This window comes from Mustela nivalis, assembly GCF_964662115.1.
Source record: "Mustela nivalis genome assembly, chromosome: 1".
In the NCBI taxonomy this organism is placed as follows: domain Eukaryota; kingdom Metazoa; phylum Chordata; class Mammalia; order Carnivora; family Mustelidae; genus Mustela; species Mustela nivalis.
The window spans coordinates 128,810,321-128,828,737 of record NC_139020.1 but is presented as its reverse complement, the minus strand read 5'-3'; the positions used below and the strand labels follow the sequence as shown (position 1 = coordinate 128,828,737).

General features: G+C 37.7%; 1 protein-coding gene across 9 annotated transcripts in view; it reads left to right on the top strand.

The window, feature by feature from the left end:
* NEK11 (NIMA related kinase 11) overlaps positions 1–18,417 on the top strand; it is a 248,879-nt gene that overhangs the window by 77,072 nt on the left and 153,390 nt on the right. For 8 of the 9 annotated variants that reach the window (XM_082684325.1, XM_082684317.1, XM_082684318.1 and 5 more), the window contains 2 exons: positions 10,625–10,689; positions 11,630–11,756. In XM_082684325.1, the coding sequence (XP_082540451.1) occupies positions 10,625–10,689; positions 11,630–11,756 (192 nt within the window). Of the gene's footprint in view, positions 1–6,618; positions 6,716–10,624; positions 10,690–11,629; positions 11,757–18,417 lie in introns of all 9 variants that reach the window. The other variant, XM_082684324.1, reaches the window with a different exon arrangement.

Here is an 18,417-nt window from a genome sequence, read left to right as displayed (position 1 = left end):
CAATGCTTCATTTAGCTTTCAAATCAAATCTTTCAAACCATAGCCAATATGGACTATAGTATATATTAAAATGTATTTTGAAGAGATTGCCTTGAAAACAACACATCTGAAGAAGTTATGTTTTGCTCCTCTGTTGCAAATTATTTTAGTGAAGGTGATATTTAATTGTGCCAACTTGAGTGGGCCATGGGGTGTCCAGATTAAACATTGCTTCTGCATGTGTCTGTAAGGGTGTTTCTGATGAGATTAGTATTTGAATCTGAACTGCGTAATGTAGATTGCCTTCTCCATTGTGGTTGGCCACCATCTAATCTCTTGGAGGCCTGAATCGAACAAAAGGTAGAGAAAGGAGGAATTTGCCCCTGTTTTCTTGCCTTGAGCTGGGACTTATCTTGTCCTCAGACTGAGACTTAGACCATGGGTTCCCCCAGTTCTCAGGTCTGTAGACTCAGATATCCAAGATCTATAACGAACTCCTCACACTCAACACCCAATGCTACCAGCTTTCCTGGGTCTCCCACTTGCAGACTGGAATTTCTCAGCCTCCATAATTGTATGAGCCAATTCCTCATCATAAATCTCCATATCTATCTATATCTAAGTCTATATCTATATTATAGCCTATTGGTTCTGATTCTCTGGAGAACCCTGACTCATACAATACACCAGCAAAGGAGATCAAGAAGACCCTAAAAAAGCTTAAAAAATGAGGTTACAGACGAAATAGGATTTTGTTTACTCCTTTGGAACTATCCTGTACTTATTTTAATTTGGTTTATTTATACATTTATAATATGCTAAATCTATAGCATATGGCATAAGCACTTATAAATAATGATGCCAAAAACTGAATATATTCACAGTTCACTATAAGCTATCTTGAGAATGTAGCACTAAAACTCATTCCTCCCTGTGGGCCTGAACCTCTGGTACAGAGGGATTAAGTTTTTTAAAAGTGTTTGTGCTCAAAGCTCTTTACTAACTCTGTCAACCTTCCATAGGCTGGTCCAGTATTTGAGGGACTTTCTTCTTTCTGGTCCAATTAATTGGCTCATGTTTGAAACATCATCTTTGGACGCCACAGAATTGGGCATAAGGGAATTCCTTGGGGGCAGAGACAATGTCTTGCTCATTTCCCCCCACCCCCAGTACTAATTTGGAAAGCATTAAACAAAACAAACAACATACAAAAAACCACACTCATTCCTGTTAAAGAGGGAGGAGTCCAATTAACCTTGATTTTTTAGCATGAAGGTCAGAGCAACCTCTCTGCAGAAAGCCTATTTGCTGGTGGTCTTGAGGCCTTGCTGATTTTGGTGCTTTCACAGTGGAGGGGAGACGGGGGGGGGGGCAATTTCCCTAAGATGACTGCCATCATCACCTGGCAGCCCTCACAGTCTCCCTGCCAGCTTGTGAGGTATTGTGCTAGAATGGCTCAATATTCCCTGAGAAGTGACATCAGTAATTCATTTTAAATGTAGTGAGTTTCTCAGGAGAAGGACTTACTGGAAATCCAGGTCAGTAAACATGATGAGCGATGGTGGTATACTACCTCAGGCTCAAAGATGGAAAAGCAGAAAAAAGCTGTGGTCTCTGTGGTGTTACTGGTGATTTCCTACTTTCTCCCAGTTCCTACTTTTTAAGGATGTCCTGAGGTCCCTTTATTTCAAGGAGCCTCCCCTACCCTCAGTGCCAGGTGTAGGGAGCTCCTGCTGTGTTGGCAATAGCTACTTTTGAAGGGGGTCTGACTCCACCTCTCACTTACAACACAGAGGGTGGTCATGGTCTTGAGAGTCTACGGCATCAGTGAGGAAACCAGGTGCCTCATAGTCTAGGATGGATGCCACATGGTGGAGACCACCAACAGGGGCCATCTGGGCCATGCATCACCAAGGAGTTAACTGCTTGTGCCAGTAGCTTTGGCAAGAAGAGTTTGTAGTCCACCCTGAGACCCTGCCAGATGATGGAGAGATGTGTGGGGAGGTAGCCCAGGTTTCAGAAACTATGAAGATAAGTGCTTAAGGGAAGATGAAGGTGAAATTGTGCATATCTTTTCCATAGTCCTACTTTGGGTTAAGAGCTTGAGAAACACTTGCTCCATCTGCTTTCACAGACTTCTCTTCACCCTCCTGTGGTCCTGGAGACTGAAGGATATAGAAAATGGCCTGACAGAGGAGACAGAAGCAGGAGCTCTGCCATGTATTTGAGCACAACTATCATTTAATCTTAGCTGGTCGTTTATCTCTCTGGACATCAGGAAACTTAGAAATGAGAGGGACCTACCACTCCTAGAGCCATGGTGTGGGACATATGAAGTTATAGATGAAAGGCTACTCTGAACTTTTTAGGAGAAGGGGTTTATGTAAGTTGCCTGTATTAATAGTCACCTTGTTATTTCTTGGATTTGGTTTTTATATGCTTCAAAGGAAAGGATTGTTAACTAGATATATGACAAGACTTTCTTGCTAGAACTATTTCTATAACCAGAAAGCTAGTAAAGTAACACCTTAACCAAATTAGCCAAATAGTGTGGTATCTGATCTATTATATAGAATTTATTATTTCATTGAAATGGTGCCAGCCAATTCTCATAACTGTTTTCTAACATATTGTTTGCCTTTTTATTAAAATAATTAGTGCTGATTTACATGCTTACATATTTATATATGTGAGGGCTATCAGTGTATTGTTATCTGAAACTCCTCCTTGTCTAGGTGTCACTGGGTAAGTTTCTCTTGAACATATTATTTATTCCAAGTTTATAGTACCTTGTGTCCTTGTGTCCTGGTCACCTCCCAAGCTCACTATTCCATATTCTAAACCCTTAGACACTCAGACCCCCTGGTACTTGTATCTGGAGGAGAGCCAGTACCCTTTCCTCAGATCTCCTATCAAGAGCTGCAGGGACCAAGTAATCAACTTAAGATGCTTTCAAGTGCAAGTAGCAGAAGCAACTTAAATCATGAAGAAAATTCATTAATTCATCTAACAAGAAGTGTCCAAGGAGGGTGGTTGACACTGGTAGTTCAGCAATACTTCAAGTTCTTTCGATCTCATTACTTCCATTCTCAGCATGGTTAGCTTTTGTAGTCGGGATTGCCCTCTTACAGTTGTCTGGATGGCTGAAGTGCCACCGTGTATCACCCAACCACATACAACAGTAACCAAAGGCTGAATGAGGTAAAAAGGCCACATGTCACCCTCTTTTGTCGTCTTTTGTAAGAGTGGGGAAATATTTCATACAAGCTTCCAGCAGACTTATGTTTCATTGTTAGAAAAAATTTCCAAAACATAGAAAAGGCAGAAGAGATTACTGAGTACTTTGAGCACAATGCTGGACTTAATTTCCTATCATCTGGGCTATTTTATAACTCCGTAGAGGCAGGGGTTAACTTGAATGTTTTTGTCTAGAAGAGGTACAAATATTTTTTATTCACTGGAACAGACAACTCTGGGGATCTGGTTTATTGTCCTGTTGGCCACTACCCAGTTTTGTACCTAACCCAGCTATCCTCTTATAAATACTTTTGTCAAAAATTCTTTGACTCCATTATAACATCTTACTAGTTTCTTCATTGATTAATGAATGGAACAAAATGTGTTCATTTTATATTTTCATGATATTCATAATTTTACCTTTTTGAAAGTTATACTTTAATGTTGGCCAGAATTTGGGCACAGCATATACCTAATAAGTTACCCCAAAGGGAAAAAAGATTACCTCAATTTATTTTCCATAATATCCTTCACTCCCTTCCCTCCTCATTGCTCTTACCTACCAGGACTGAGGAGGGCCCAGGGCTCATGGGGTTTTGATATCAAGGGAGAAGAGTGGGAGAATGGTCTTTGTGTAGTTCCTTAACAGTTCCTGCCATGCCAAGGGAACCCCAAGAGTGGGCATAGAAGAGGCCAAATTTTATTTAACCCTCTATTTGTTAAATATAATTGTTTTGCCTTTAATCTTCAAGTCGTCAACATCATACTTAACACAGAGCCCAGCTCTAGATGTTGTGGAACTGTAAGAAGGCAGGAGAGAATATTGATTAAATGCAAAGTTTCTATCTTTTTAAATTAATGAATGAGCCCCACTACATGGTATTCATCTTTATGCTAAGGGTAGTGCTTTTAAGATCAACATACATTTATTGAGCATTTACCATGAGTAAGACAGAACTATGATACTTTGTGGAGTCAAACAGATCCGTTCGTACTCTAGGCAGATTATTGGGCAAATTCATACCGGGGTAAACTAATTAGCCTCTGTAAGCCTTGATTTTCTCATCTTCAGAGTAGGCGTAAGGATAGCAGCATAGCACTTTATGTGATAGAACTGGGGGTTATTTGCTCTAAGAAGAAGTGACCCAGACCTGTGTTGTTCACTTGTATTCTTCCCTTTCCCTTCCATTCTTGGAAGCTTTGCTTATTCCTCTGTAATTCTCCAAAGCCTTTAGGAGAATAAAGATTATTGGAATTACAGGGAACTCCTGCCATCATTCTCAATTCTTCACTTTATGTACAATTCTAATTGCATTCTTGTTTGAGTGTGTAGCTATTTGTCTCCATTAAGTAAAGTAGATGGACTTTCTGGGTGGCTATTCTTTGGCCCTGCTCCTCTGTCATGATTTCCAGCTTTGCTCTGGGTGACTGAGGTCTGATTACTGTACCAAGGTAACATTGATATACCTACATTATCACTAATTGTAATTGTAATTGTAAAAAATCAATTATTTTTATAACTGGTATTTCTAGTGTTAACTGATAACAGTACAATTTTGTGGGCGTGTACATAAAAGCAATCATTTGTTGGGAGAGAAGTTTCTTTCTGAATGTGAATGTCTATCTTGGTAACTATTTATAATTAAAAATAATTTTTAATAAAGTGATAAGAACTGGGTTCCCCTCTGCCATCTTTTATAGTTATTTGTATACTTTTCCTTTATCTCTCTAACCTGATTTTAAGCATTATGGGATACATGGCCTTATCTTATGAATCTTTATATTTTTCACATTAGTATAGCACAAAGCATGTAGGTTTTTTTTTTTTGGGGGGGGGGGGATTATAAATGAGTCCCAGAAGCTGGTACTCATTTTTGTTCCTAGGATAGTGTTTCTAAAGTTAACTTACATTAACCGAGCCTCTACCCTGAATAAAGAACAGTGTGGAAGAGGGAAAGATGATACAGACTTGGCCTGAGTTTTTGCCAAGGCTTCTGGAGGCATTGGTGTATGGCCAGATCTTCCAGTCTCTTGCAGGCCACATACAGCATTTTATGTTCTATTCTGGAAGCAGTGCAGACCCCTGGAGGGTTTTTAAGTTAGGGGTTCAAGAGCAGATTTTAATTTTGTAAAGCCACACGCCTATTCTCAGCCTAATTCTCAGCAATACTGCTTGCAAATTGGGGTCTCCTGTATAGGCCTGAGGATTAGATACACCCTAGTAGTTGGTGTTTCTTATAATTGTGAATTGTTAAAAAATATTCTTTGTGAAGTCGGGGAATTATATAGTTCATTTTGGAAAAATGTCAATCAAAAATAATTTGAAAAGTTCAGGCTCCTGCTCCTGTAAACCCAAGGATTCAATCAGGTTTAACCTACCAGTTTAATTAAATGTTTATAGTGTTACAGGGGATCATATAGTCAGGTAGGATACAGACTTTGTAGAGCTTAGAATTTAGCAAGAGTAATCGGTCAGTTGTAGAATATAGTGTGAGAAGAAGAACAGAAGTGGGAGAGTATGTCTAACTTGCTGGTAGTAGTAGGAACGGTGGTTAAGAAAGTGATTCAGGGGTATCCTTTTTTAAGCTTGGAAACAACCTCGGGCAAGGATTGAAATGCTGGTACCTGCCTTGGGTTATAGACCCAGGGTGGTGAGAGTGAGGACAATCCGAAATGAGCTTAGGATGTGAAGCAGAGAAGTGTATGTTACTGTACTGGCCATCAATTCACAAAGAGCTGGAGAAGGACAATGGCAGGTTGCCTGGCAGGGATATTTGTATACCTTATAAACACAGGGGTAGCATGCCTTAATGAGAAAAAGAGAAAATGATTGCCTAGATTCTTTCTCCACTTGTCGCCTGCTGGTCTACTCCAAAGTAGTGAATTCCCTTGCACCTTTAGGCTGTGTCATCTAGTTCCTTACACTGCCAGTTGGAATGCTTGATTCTGTGTCCTGCAGTGTGGTGTTTCATCCTCGTCCAGTTGTGGCAGCAGCCCGAGCGCCTGGCATCTCAGGCAAGTGAGTAATTGGCCTCCAATACCAGCACCTTTGGAAGGAATGCGGATAGTCAGGGGACTCCAGGGAGGCATGTGAGGTTTGTTTCCAATACAATCCTGAAGGACAGACAGGATTCTGAGAGGCAGAGATGAAAGAAGAAGGTATTTTAATATGAGCAATGACATAAAGGAAGAAACATGTGTGCTGCATTTAAGATAAAGCAAGTGCCTCGTTGGCTTCAACAGAGATGTGACCATTTCTTAGCCTATATTTTCTTGACTTGCAGTTATTGCGTTTTTTTCCCTTTTAAAATGTACTCCAAATATATAACTAAATGTTTATTCCTTCATTAGTTTTTGTTTGTTTGTTTGTTTTTGTTTTTTTGTTTTGGCATGAATAAATAGGTGGAAGAGGAGGCTGGAAATGGAAGACTCCAAATGTGAAGCTGTCCTTGATTCAGCCAACAGTAGGGGTCACGGACGGTCTTGAGCAGAGAATGGGGTATTGAAGAGTGAGGGGGAAGGGTAATGGGGTTTAAACCACTGCCTATAGTTCATCATTTATTTCTGCTTGATAGCCTCACACAGACTCCCTTTTAATCTATTGGTGGTAATACACTGGAGCAGTAATAGTAACACCACCACAATCAAGACTCAGCTTGTTTATCTCCCTACCCTGTAGTCTCTAGCTCCTTGCTCTGCTTTATTGTTTTAGTAGCATTAAGTTAGCAGTCATATATATATATATATTGTTTTCTGCCTGTTTGCCTTACCAGAAAACTTCACAAACTAGAGGCGTTGTCTTGAGCAGTTACTGCCAGTATCTGGCACTGTTCTAAGCGCCTGATGGGGTTCTAATGTAACTCCATTGAACCATATGTGTGCTATGTGTGAACTATTTGGTGCTGATTCTTTGTAATCTGTTGATACTTGCTTTTGTGATTAGTTCATTGTCAGTTTTCAAAAATATTCCATGTGTACATATAAGAACATGCATTTTTAAGTTTTTTGATGAAATATTCAATTTATGTGTATTAGCTCAAACTAATTATGTTTTTCAAATCTATAATTGTTTTACTAAAATCTACATCTTATTAATTTTTTGCCTACTGAATCTATTAACCATTGAGGGAAATACATTGAACTTTCCACTATGATTGTGGATTTGTCAATTTCTTAAATTTTTATTAATATTAATTTTTCATATATATCTAGGCTTGTATCATAAGTTGCACGTAAGTACAGAATTTAAAAATTTTCCCAATAGCGGCACCTGGGTGACTCAGTTGGTTAAGCATCGAACTCTGGATTTTGCTCAGGTCATGATCTCAGGGTCATCTCAGAGCCCCATATCACACTCTGTGCTGGCTTGGAGTCTGCTTAAGATTCTCTCTCTCCCTCTCCACCTCCCCCTTGTGGTTTCTTTAAAATAATAAATAAATACAAATTTTCTCAATCAATTATTGGATTTTTTTCAATATGTTGTGATACTCTTTTTGTTTTTTTTTGAGAGGGAGAAAGAGAGAGAGCACCCCTTGTGCACAGGTTGAGGGTAAGGTATATGCAGAGGGAGGGAGAGAGACAGAGAGACAGACAGAGAGAAGGAATCTTAAGCAGGCTCCATGCCCAGTGTGAAGCCCCAGTTGGGCTTGATCTCAACAACCCTGATGTCATGACCTGAGCCGAAATCAAGAGTCTGTCGCTTACCGACTGTGCCACCCAGGTGCCTCTGTAGTGATACTCCTTATCCTTAATTTACCTAATACTGCTTTTTGCCAGCCTTCTTTTGCCTGGAGTATCTTTTTAATCCTCTTGCTTTCAACCTATGTCCTTACTTTTTTTTTTTTTTTAAGTGTGTTCTTTGGGCGCCTGGGTGGCTCAGTGGGTTAAGCCGCTGCCTTCGGCTCAGGTCATGATCTCAGAGTCCTGGGATCGAGTCCCGCATCGGGCTCTCTGCTCAGCAGAGAGCCTGCTTTCCTCTCTCTCTCTGCCTGCCTCTCCATCTACTTGTGATTTCTCTCTGTCAAATAAATAAATAAAATCTTTAAAAAAAAAAAATAAAGTGTGTTCTTTATAACAATTCTTTAAAAATAGCTTAGTCTTGTTTCTCTGTGTTTAAATTCATGATTTTAGTCTGTTGTGATTAACAATATATGGAATGTTTCTTCCATTGTATTTTTGTGACACACCTTTTTCTCCTTTCCCTGCTTTCTTTTCTGGCTTTTGAGTGAGTAGTGGACAATATGTATGAAATAATGGAGAGGTGTTGGGTGATACTATCATCTGGAGAGGGTCTAACTTTTTTCTGGGTAGTAGTTATAGTAAGGACAGATCACCTTGAACTAATGGGGGACTGAGTTGGTTTAAGGATGGTTTCAGATTCTGTGAAGGTTTTATATCTAAGATTTATATCTTTATATCTAAGAAGGAGGCCTTGAGGGTTTCCAAGACCCTTCTTCATCTTTATGAATCTCCTGAAAACTCCTTGCTTAGTTTTTAACCTCTTCGCAGCCCCCTTTTCCTTATTGTCTTCCCCTGAACAATGTAGGATTTAGCAAGTGCCTCAAGGGTAAAAGCCAGGCAGAATGTCAGACTTAACTTCTCATTTGCTCCCTTTCTTACTGGAAGAAATTCCCCTCAAGACCTGGCTGCCTCTGTAGCCCTGAACTGTAATCTTTGTCTTGTGAGTCCAGGAAAAGTGCTGCAAGCTCTAGGCCAGGGCATTCTGCCTTTGTCAACTGCCCTGAGAGGAACACACCATGCAGAATGTTTGGCTCACCTAGAGCATTCCCTTCCTTTCCAGGCTCTGGCTCCTCAAGTGCTGACTACCTTCGTTTGTCTTAGCTGATCTTTGATATCTTCAAAGACCTGCTGCGTTTTTGTTTTTGTTTTTTAATTTTACTCAGATTTTACATTGTTCAAATGTTTCAGTGTTCTCTGTACAGCTGTGGAAAGTGTGAAATAAGCTTACTCCATCGTAGTCAGAAGTTGAGGTTTCATTCTTGTATTTTTAATTTCAATCACATTTTTCCCCTAGAAATCCTATTTGATTGGTTTTCAAATCAGCACCATCTTTTTATTTTTGGGTAGTACCCTTTTTCTATCTTATATTTCCTAATTCTTTCTTTATAATTTTAATCTCTTAAAATATACTTATTTTATAGTTTGAATCCTTTTAGATTATCTGAAATTCGCAGGGGTATAATTTTACTCTATGTTATCTGCTGACTCTTGCTTTGCATTTGCTTCTGCCAGATGCCCCAAGAGGTAGAAGCAGCTGAGAACCAATCTTTATGTTAATTTCTTGGCTTGGGATTTCTGAAGCCATAAAGCTATTACATATTTGAATCCCAAATGTGAGTGAGCAGGGAGATATGGTTATGGAAGAAGAAGAGAGATATTTTTTCTCCACTCAGAAGTTCAGACCTGTACAGATCAACTTTCTTGTCATTTTGTTTACTTGTGAGTGGATGTTTCTTAGGTCATTCTTTCAGTGAAAATACGAACCACATCCGGGATTCTGACGTATTTGTGTCTGTATAGTCCAGTTTTTCACATTACATGGGCTCAAGGTCTTGGCTTTTGTTTCTCTGAGGCCATGAAGGCCAGCCCATTGGCTACTGAGCTCAGCACAACCCCTTAGGTTTTATACAAACCCTCAGGGATATGCTTCATTTTCTTGTAAGCTCAGCATATGTGAAGATATTTACAGACTTTATTCCACGTTTTTTGGTCTTTTTAGGTAAATGTTTTCAAGTTGTCTACTGCTTCATAATCCCAGAAACAAAAGTCTTAACTGACATAATTTATATTGCTGGCTTATGCATGTTATCTATTATTAGGTATCATCAACAACATTATTATTTCTACAAATACATAAAACCTGAACATTTGGATTTAATGTATATTAAATTATGTGTTATGTGTGTGTATCAATATATATAACATTTTATAGAACATATAGTTACAATTATGTTCTATAAAAATCTTACATAACTATATTTAACATGTAATATATATTTATATATGACATATAATATGTAAGAGTATATATAATAGATTACAAAGTCTTATGATAACTGGTCTGTCAACTGAGTGTATGGTTAGTAGATACAGTACTACGTAGATCATGCTACAGAAACACAGTAAAACTGAGCTTATTGAAATAGTGTAAACCACATCACTCTTTTCCCAACTACATGTCCTGCTGACTTTGAAACTTTGTTTTTAAAACTCATATTTCCTCAGGGGAACTAGAAAATGTTGTGGATTTGTAGCTTTCAAACCCTGAAAGATATATCTACCGGAGTGTGTATTTATCACTTCACATGCACCCATATATATTATTTATATTAGAAATAAAATTTTTTTATTTTGCATGAAATTTTATGTCCTTTTTTCCTTTGTGTAGGAGGATACTTCATCGAGACTTGAAATCAAAGAATATATTTCTGAAAAACAATCTTCTTAAAATTGGTAAGATTTTAAAAAATATGTATTCCAGAAACATGGGAGAATATATTCTAGATGTTATTAGTATATCATTGAAATATATAGTGCCTAGAAGTGTTAGAGTAATCACTGGTTTATTTTAACTTCTCAAACTTTTGTTTTTACTTGGTTGGGGCCAAGAAAACCCCATTATTTTGTTTTTGAGTACCTGATACAAATTGAAGTGTAAGACATTTGCTATATACATGAAAGATTGAACTAACAGTTTTTGAGTTTCTATCCCATGCCAAGCACTGTGCAAGTATTTAGAGTTGTTTTACTAACTTCGTTAATTAGTATAGATTTCCCCCTTATTTTACCCCAAGCAATTAGCAGTTATCACTGGTAATGAAATTATTGGTATCATGGATTTGTTAATTTTTAGTTCTTCTTCAGGACTGTACCTCCACTCATAACAGTTACTGGATTATTCATTCTTCCTGTAAGATGTTCTTAAAGAGAGAAAGCCTAAAAGCATACAACTAGTTAGAGAACTTAATGGATTCAAATTTTTATAGGCATGTTCTTGAAAGGTCTCAGGTCTTTTATTTGAAATATTTCCTTTATTGTAATTGAAGAATGAACTCTTCTTGCTTTGAGGAAATTGCAAATCATTATATTCTTATATTCAGCCCCCCAAAATCATTTTGTTTGTTGTTAAGCAGAACTGAAATAGCTTTTTTTTCAAGTTGCGGGTTCTCCATAATTCCAGAAATAATAAGCTTTAGCTTATATAATTCACCTTCCTGGCTCAGGAAGCTATGCACCAGCATTGTGTAATTTTAAAGATACCATTTTCTTCTTTTCTTTCCCTTTAAATGATATGAGTCATTGCATATTAAAATTGCCAAATTAGACAGTTGTTACTTTCCAGGCTGCTTTTCATTGTTTTAAAGTATTCATAAAAATTTATTATTATTTCAAGGGGATTTTGGAGTTTCTCGACTCCTAATGGGATCCTGTGATCTAGCCACCACTTTAGCTGGAACTCCCCATTACATGAGTCCAGAGGCTTTGAAACACCAAGGCTACAACACAAAGTCAGACATCTGGTGAGTGGGCAATGGGCTGGTCCAGGTGATGTATATATCTGCTGCACTGGGAGGACAATGTGTTTCGTTCTGGGGCTCATTTACTTGCTACATCCACTCACTTTATCCTTTTGAAGTATGAATTCATTCTTTGACCAGAGTAAAGGAGGGTTTTTTGGATTTGGAACTTGATGATTTCCATTATGCCAATTTCAAAAATTCTCTTTATTTATAGATTACTCTTTTTATTTTTATTTTTTTCTTCTTCAACCACAAGGGAAGTTCTTAATGTGTCACAAACATTAAATATTGATAGGTTTCTGCTGGCCTGTTAAAGAAAGTATTTGTACCATAAGTGACTCTCAATCTCACAAAACAAACTGAGGGTTGCTGGGGGGAGGGGGTTTGGGAGAAGGGGGTGGGATTATGGACATTGGGGAGGGTATGTGCTTTGGTGAGTGCTGTGAAGTGTGTAAACCTGGTGATTCACAGACCTGTACCCCTGGGGATAAAAATATATGTTTATAAAAAATAAAAAATTAAAAAAAAAAAAGAAAGTATTTGTAATCCTAAACACTGTGCTTTATTTAAGATCAACTTCCACATCTGTGGGGGAATTTATGGCTTTATTTTTTTTTCTTCTTGATGCTAATAAGAATTTTTATGAAGATACTAGCTTTTAAGAATAAACTTTAAAAAATTTCTCAGTTTTCAATGATAGATACATCTGAGATTTCTCCATTTATCTGAGCTCTTGTACCAAAGGAATTTCTCATTCCTTGTCATGGAACCAGTTTAAATCTCAGTGCAGAAGCCATGTGGAAAATTGTATTCTCTTGTTAGCAGTAGATCCTATTTAGGGAAAATCTCTTTTCCTTTGAAGAGGAGTCATATAATTTTCGGCTTGTTAAGGGTTGAAAGGACAATCTAGCTGAGAGCCTGTTAATTAAGTAAATAATTATTGTATGCAAATCAACCTAAGTAGTTCTGAGCTTTCAGAGATAAGCAATGTGAAAGATTATGTCGACTTCATTCTTCTAAAGAGGATAAGGGAAAAGTAAGCAGAACAGGGGATAGGCCTTTGGATTTTCATAAGGGTCATTACTCATGTTCTTATTCTGATGCCTTCTGAGTGGGAGAGAACACTGTCAACATTAGATCTGGCTATGGCAGATAACCATCCATTCTGTCCCTTTAGTTCACTCTTGTGATTATTCATTTCTAGGTTCTTCAGTTTTTTTCTTTCTTTCTTTGTTAGCCTGTTTCTACCCTGATGGTGTTTTCCAATTTGCCTATCATATTTTCTCTAATCATAACCTTCCCCTAATACCTTCCCCCAAAACCAAAACTAAAACTAAAATAATAGACAAGACCTCAAAAAGTATGTTCAGGGGAATGAGTTTCTCTAAGTTTTGCTTTGTTAAGCAACTACTATTTGCCAATGACTATGTAATAGCCCTTAGGATATAAAATTAAAAAAAATAATAATAATAGGATTCCTGTCCCTGAGGAGGAGTCTTCTTGTTCTTTTTAGAGGGCTTTCTTCAGTTTGAGATCAGTCTTGGGCTTTGGATTGGATTTGAGTTCCATATTTACATCTCTTTCTATACTTAATTTTTTTTTTTTTTAGTATTATGGCATTTTAAAAAGATTCAGGAGCACCTGTAACTCAATTGGTTAAGCATCTGTCTTTAGCTCAGGTCATGATCCTGAGGTCCTGGAATCCAGCCCTAAGTGGGGCTCCCTGCTCTGTGAGGAGTCTGCTTCTCCCTCTTCTTCTGCCCCTCCCCCATGCTCTCTCTCTCTGTCTCTCAGATAAATAAATAAGATCTTAAAAAAAATAAAAAATAAAAATAGATTCAAATACGTAATTTCTTCATGATTAAAATTACATGCTATGCCAGAAAGATGTTTACGTCATGTCATTTGGATTAAGACTAAATTAATTTATGAAGCCCATCGTTAAGCCTTTTGCATCACATGTAGCAAGAAAGCTGGCTCTTTGGGGCAGGTATCTACATCTGCTTGCCAAATCAGATGTGTCTCCCCAGAAACTTGGGCAACAGTACCCACAGACAGAGGAGTAAAGCATATAGTCTTTTTGTCTAAGTAGCTTTTATCATAGTCCTTTAAAAAAAAAAAAAAAAGAGGACTTTTTAAAAAAATACTTTTTAAAAAAACTACTCCCTAGTATTGCATAAAGAATTATAGGAATATTCCCAATATGGGAATTATAGGACTATCATAAAGAATATAGGAATTATCAGAAATATCAGAATTATAGGGATATAGAATAATAGAAATAGTATTGCCATGATGTTTTAGGTTTATAAAAATAATATCTGATTCAGGCAAAACTTAAAAAAATCCCAAACCTCCCACATATAAAAATACAGGAGAATTTTAATATATTTTGTGTGAGCATTCGGTCAGATCTCCTTGCAGAGATTATTAACTATTCAGCAAGTACAAACCAAGGATTTATCATCATCCTGACCCCAAATAACCACCTTATTATGAATTTAGTAATTACCTTGGTTGTATCTGAATCAAAATGGGCTTATCTGGTAATGAATTTTCTATTGCTGAACCTAAAGTGGAAAGAATAACAGAGAACTATTAATTATAGTGGCAGATACATAAGTGTGATGAGTAATCTTTGGGAGACACTCTTAGAAAAATTAGATTGAATGAGGTTGAGAATTTCTTTTTTTTTTTGAATCTCAGCCTGTAGCATCTGTTTACTGTGGAATATTTTCTTACAATTAGAAACACTTGTGAATAATTGACAGGTGTTTTGTTTTAGCACTAATAGCTGTACATATTATTTTTATAATGCTTAATGAAGAATTGGTATAATACTAATTATATTTCATCTGTTAATGTTTGCCCATTGCAACTGTATCCTCTTTCTGCAATCTGTTAAACCTTTTGGGATTCATTTATTTATAGCAATCAAGTACAGATAAGTCTCTCTTAAAAAGGTTTTAGGTTCCAAAAGTTTATAAACACTTATTCAGCAAGTTAGAATAATTAAGTGCATTGAGGACAATACTTTGAATACTGCCAATTTATATAAACAATTGCTGAACAGTTTTTTCCCCCCACAGGAAAAATATATGAATTGTGTTCCTAGGCCACCTCTTTAAGTTGATTGAAATTATGAATGATTAGAATTTATTATTTTGGTAGGAGAAACAAATAAAGGATAATACTATTGGAATAATGGTGCTATAATTAAACAGAAAAGAAACAGAATATTTCATTGTTGGTCTTATCTATCTTGTTGTGAGAGGTCAACCAGATGGTTCTCTGATCTTGTGGCCTATATTCTTCAGGTGATTTAAGTGGAGAGAATGGTGTTGGGAGTAATAGAGGTGTCAGAGTATACTCTGTAGGTCTCAGGATTTTGCAAAAACCTGAGATCTGGTCCAGGGGTTGGCTGCATAAGGGATGCTGTAGAAGTCTGTTCACACTCAGCACTGGAGTCAGTCTTTAGTGATGTTGGGCAGAAATGTCAGACGAGGTTTAGCTATAAGTAGAAGAAAATAGAGAGGAACCAGGACCTGCCTGACCTACCATAACTAAGGAAGTATTCACACAGGAGAGTATTCCCAAATTGGACAGGGAAAGGAAGCAGGGTAGAGAACAAGCCTATTTTCCAGTGAAGAATTTAAGAAAGGGAGAAATACAGGCCAACTTGGCAAAAGTTTTGAATAGCTAATGTGGAACCTGCAAGTAGCTGGGAGCCAACAGCCCATCTTGGTGAAGGAAGCTGTGGAGCAAGAGAGCCCATTTCTCTCACTTTCCCATGGTCTGAGAAACTCTTGTGTGAATTTAGAACTAAGGTGTCGGTCAGGGTATCTAGGAAGTGAGAACTGCTGTCATTGTCATTATTTTCACTCAACAGAAGCTCAAGTAGGAAAACACTTTAGTCAAGTGCATCTGAGTATTAATATCTTTTCTCAATGACTAGCATGAAATGACTGACACAAAATCTGAAAATAATATCTAGCCTGGTGAGTTTTACAAGGTCACAATACCACTGCAGCCACAGAACCAGAATTGCTAATATCTGTGGAGCGCTTACTCTGTGATTGAGAGTTAATGCACTAAGTGCTTATATACCTACGTAAATGCATTTGTTACTACAAAAAATCATACTATATATATTTTACAACCTGCTTTTTTTAATTGCAAAAGGAAATATTGCACTGCCTTAATAAAATATATCTACCTATCATTTAAATGTTTACATTTATTCTCTTTGCAAGTATTCTATACTTGGACACAGTAATTTTTCAACCAGGAATGTTTATTAGACATTGTTTAATGTTTTCTTTGAAGATTTTCTCTTTGTTTTTGTCTTTAAGCATTTTTAGAGCAGAGGGTATCTGGGAGTGGATTTGCGTTTATCCTACTTGGAGTTAGTTGAGCTTCTTGGGCATGTAGATTGATATAGTTCATCAAACTTGAAAAGTTTTCAACCATTATTTCTTTGAGTATTTTTATATCTTTTCTTTCTCTCCTTGCCTTCTGGCATGTTGTTGTGCTTTGTGGTCTCCCACATTTCTCTAAGACATTGTTCATTATTCTTCATTTTTCTCTCTGTTCTTTAGGTTGCATAATATCTGTCAATGTATCTTCAAGTTCATTGATTCTTCTGCTAGTTAAAGTCTACTGTTAAACCCCTTTGGTGGATTTCTTATTTCAGTTATTATACTTTTCAACTCCAGAATTTCCATTTGGTGCTTTTTAATAATTTCTGTCTCTTTATTGATATTCTCTATTTGGTGTGACATTTATATCATACTTTATTTATTTAAACATGGTTTCCTTTAGTTCTTTGAATGTATTCAAAATGCTACTTGGAAGTCTTCATCTGTTAAATCTGACATCTGAGACCTCTCAGGTAGTTGATGTTTTCTGCTTTTCCCCCTATGTATACATTTTTCTTGTCTCTTTGCATATCTCATAACTGGTAAAAACTGGACATTTTAGATAATATATTATACCCAACTCCACACATTTATTTTCCTCACTCCCTCCACCTCTCTGAGACCAGGTATCTTTTGCTTTTTTACTCATTTAGTGGCATTCCTGGCTATTCTAGTGAAACCTATTTCCCTTCCAGTGTGAAACCTCTAGTGTTGATCCTCAGAGTATAGCCTTAGGCACGTGCACAGTTAGCCTTGGATGACAGTAGTTTTAGCAAGGCTCTCTGTCTCTTTCCCTGTTCTGTCTGTTTACTGTTTCTGTTGGTATTACACTCAATTGTTAGCCTCCACTAATTGCCACCTCATTGCTTTTATTTTCAACAATGCCCCAAGACATGAATTGCTCTCCAGTCTCTTCCAATTAAATCTGAGTCTGTTTGCAGATGTAGTTTTTGACGCCAGTCTTTGAGGTTTGAAATTCGCCTATTCTTAGCTATCTCTTTCCCTGATTTTCTCTGATAAGCTAACTAGCCTATGGTTTAGCTTATTGTCCACACAGAGCTACCAATCTCCTTTTAATCGCTTGCTACCAAATTCTTCATTCTTTCTGAGAGCTGGAGTTTAGGCTTGAATTTCCTACACTCTGTTCCAAATAAAGTTAGTCTCTTTGGGGAGAGCTTCTGAATCCTCTCTTTTTGTAACCTACCTTTGCCCTGGGCAAAATCTCTTGAGCACTGCTGAAGGTAGGGACGTGGCCCATTTTTCTTAGGGTGACAGTCTTGCTCGTGCCAGGGACAGTAGCCTCTCTCTTTGGTGTGCCTCTCCTGGCATAGAACATGTACCCTGTGAGCAAGCTGGGGCAAAGGTGATTAGTGATCAGGACCCACTGTTCCTGGGGTAGAGCTTCCATTCTACCAGTACAGACTAGGTAGAGAAAAGGAGCTCTTAATATCTTGGTTACAATCACCTGAAATTTAATCTCAGTAACACATAGCTGGGGAGACGAGAAATGCTGGAAGCCTGCCCCTCCTGGAGAGATAACCAAGCCCAGAACAGATTTCTGGAAGAAGGGAGATCCCCATCTTATTGGCCACGCGGGCTCAGAGTGAAATTTTTGTGTCATGGAGCTGGGGGAGTACCTCAAGTGCCACAAACTCTTGTTTTTACTGAAATTTAGTAGATTTTCTTGAATAAATATTTCTTCATTTACTTTATGCCCTTAAGATGATTTTTAGTGACTTCAAGTTGTTGGGGGTCTTTGGTAATTTTCACCAGCCATAGTTGTTTTCCTAGGAAGCAGGTCTGCTGAGCTCCTCATGATGCCATTTTGGAACTGTTCTCTCCAAGGCCTTACTGCTGGAATTAGAGATTTTTATTTATTTTTTTCCTCTGTTAAACGGTGGGAACAAAACAGCCTGGAACAGGGAGAGGTTGGTGGAGACTAAAGAAGGGAGATAGTCAGGCCTTCTATTAATTTCCTACATTCCACTATTTCTGATGCTCTGCCCATCTTAAAAGAACATATGGAAACTATCAGAGATGATTAAAGCAGTTGGAGCACAGCTATTCAACCACACTGTGATCTCCCTGTTCTCATCTCTCCCATTGGTGTTGCTCCCATCTTCAGTTCTCCATTGGCCAAATTCTTATGGTGTAGGGGGCATGGGGCCACCACAGCAGAGGGAGAGCCGATGATGTTCTTTCAAACTTTGTGCTCAATAGTGGAAGAAAGTAATTAGACTGGT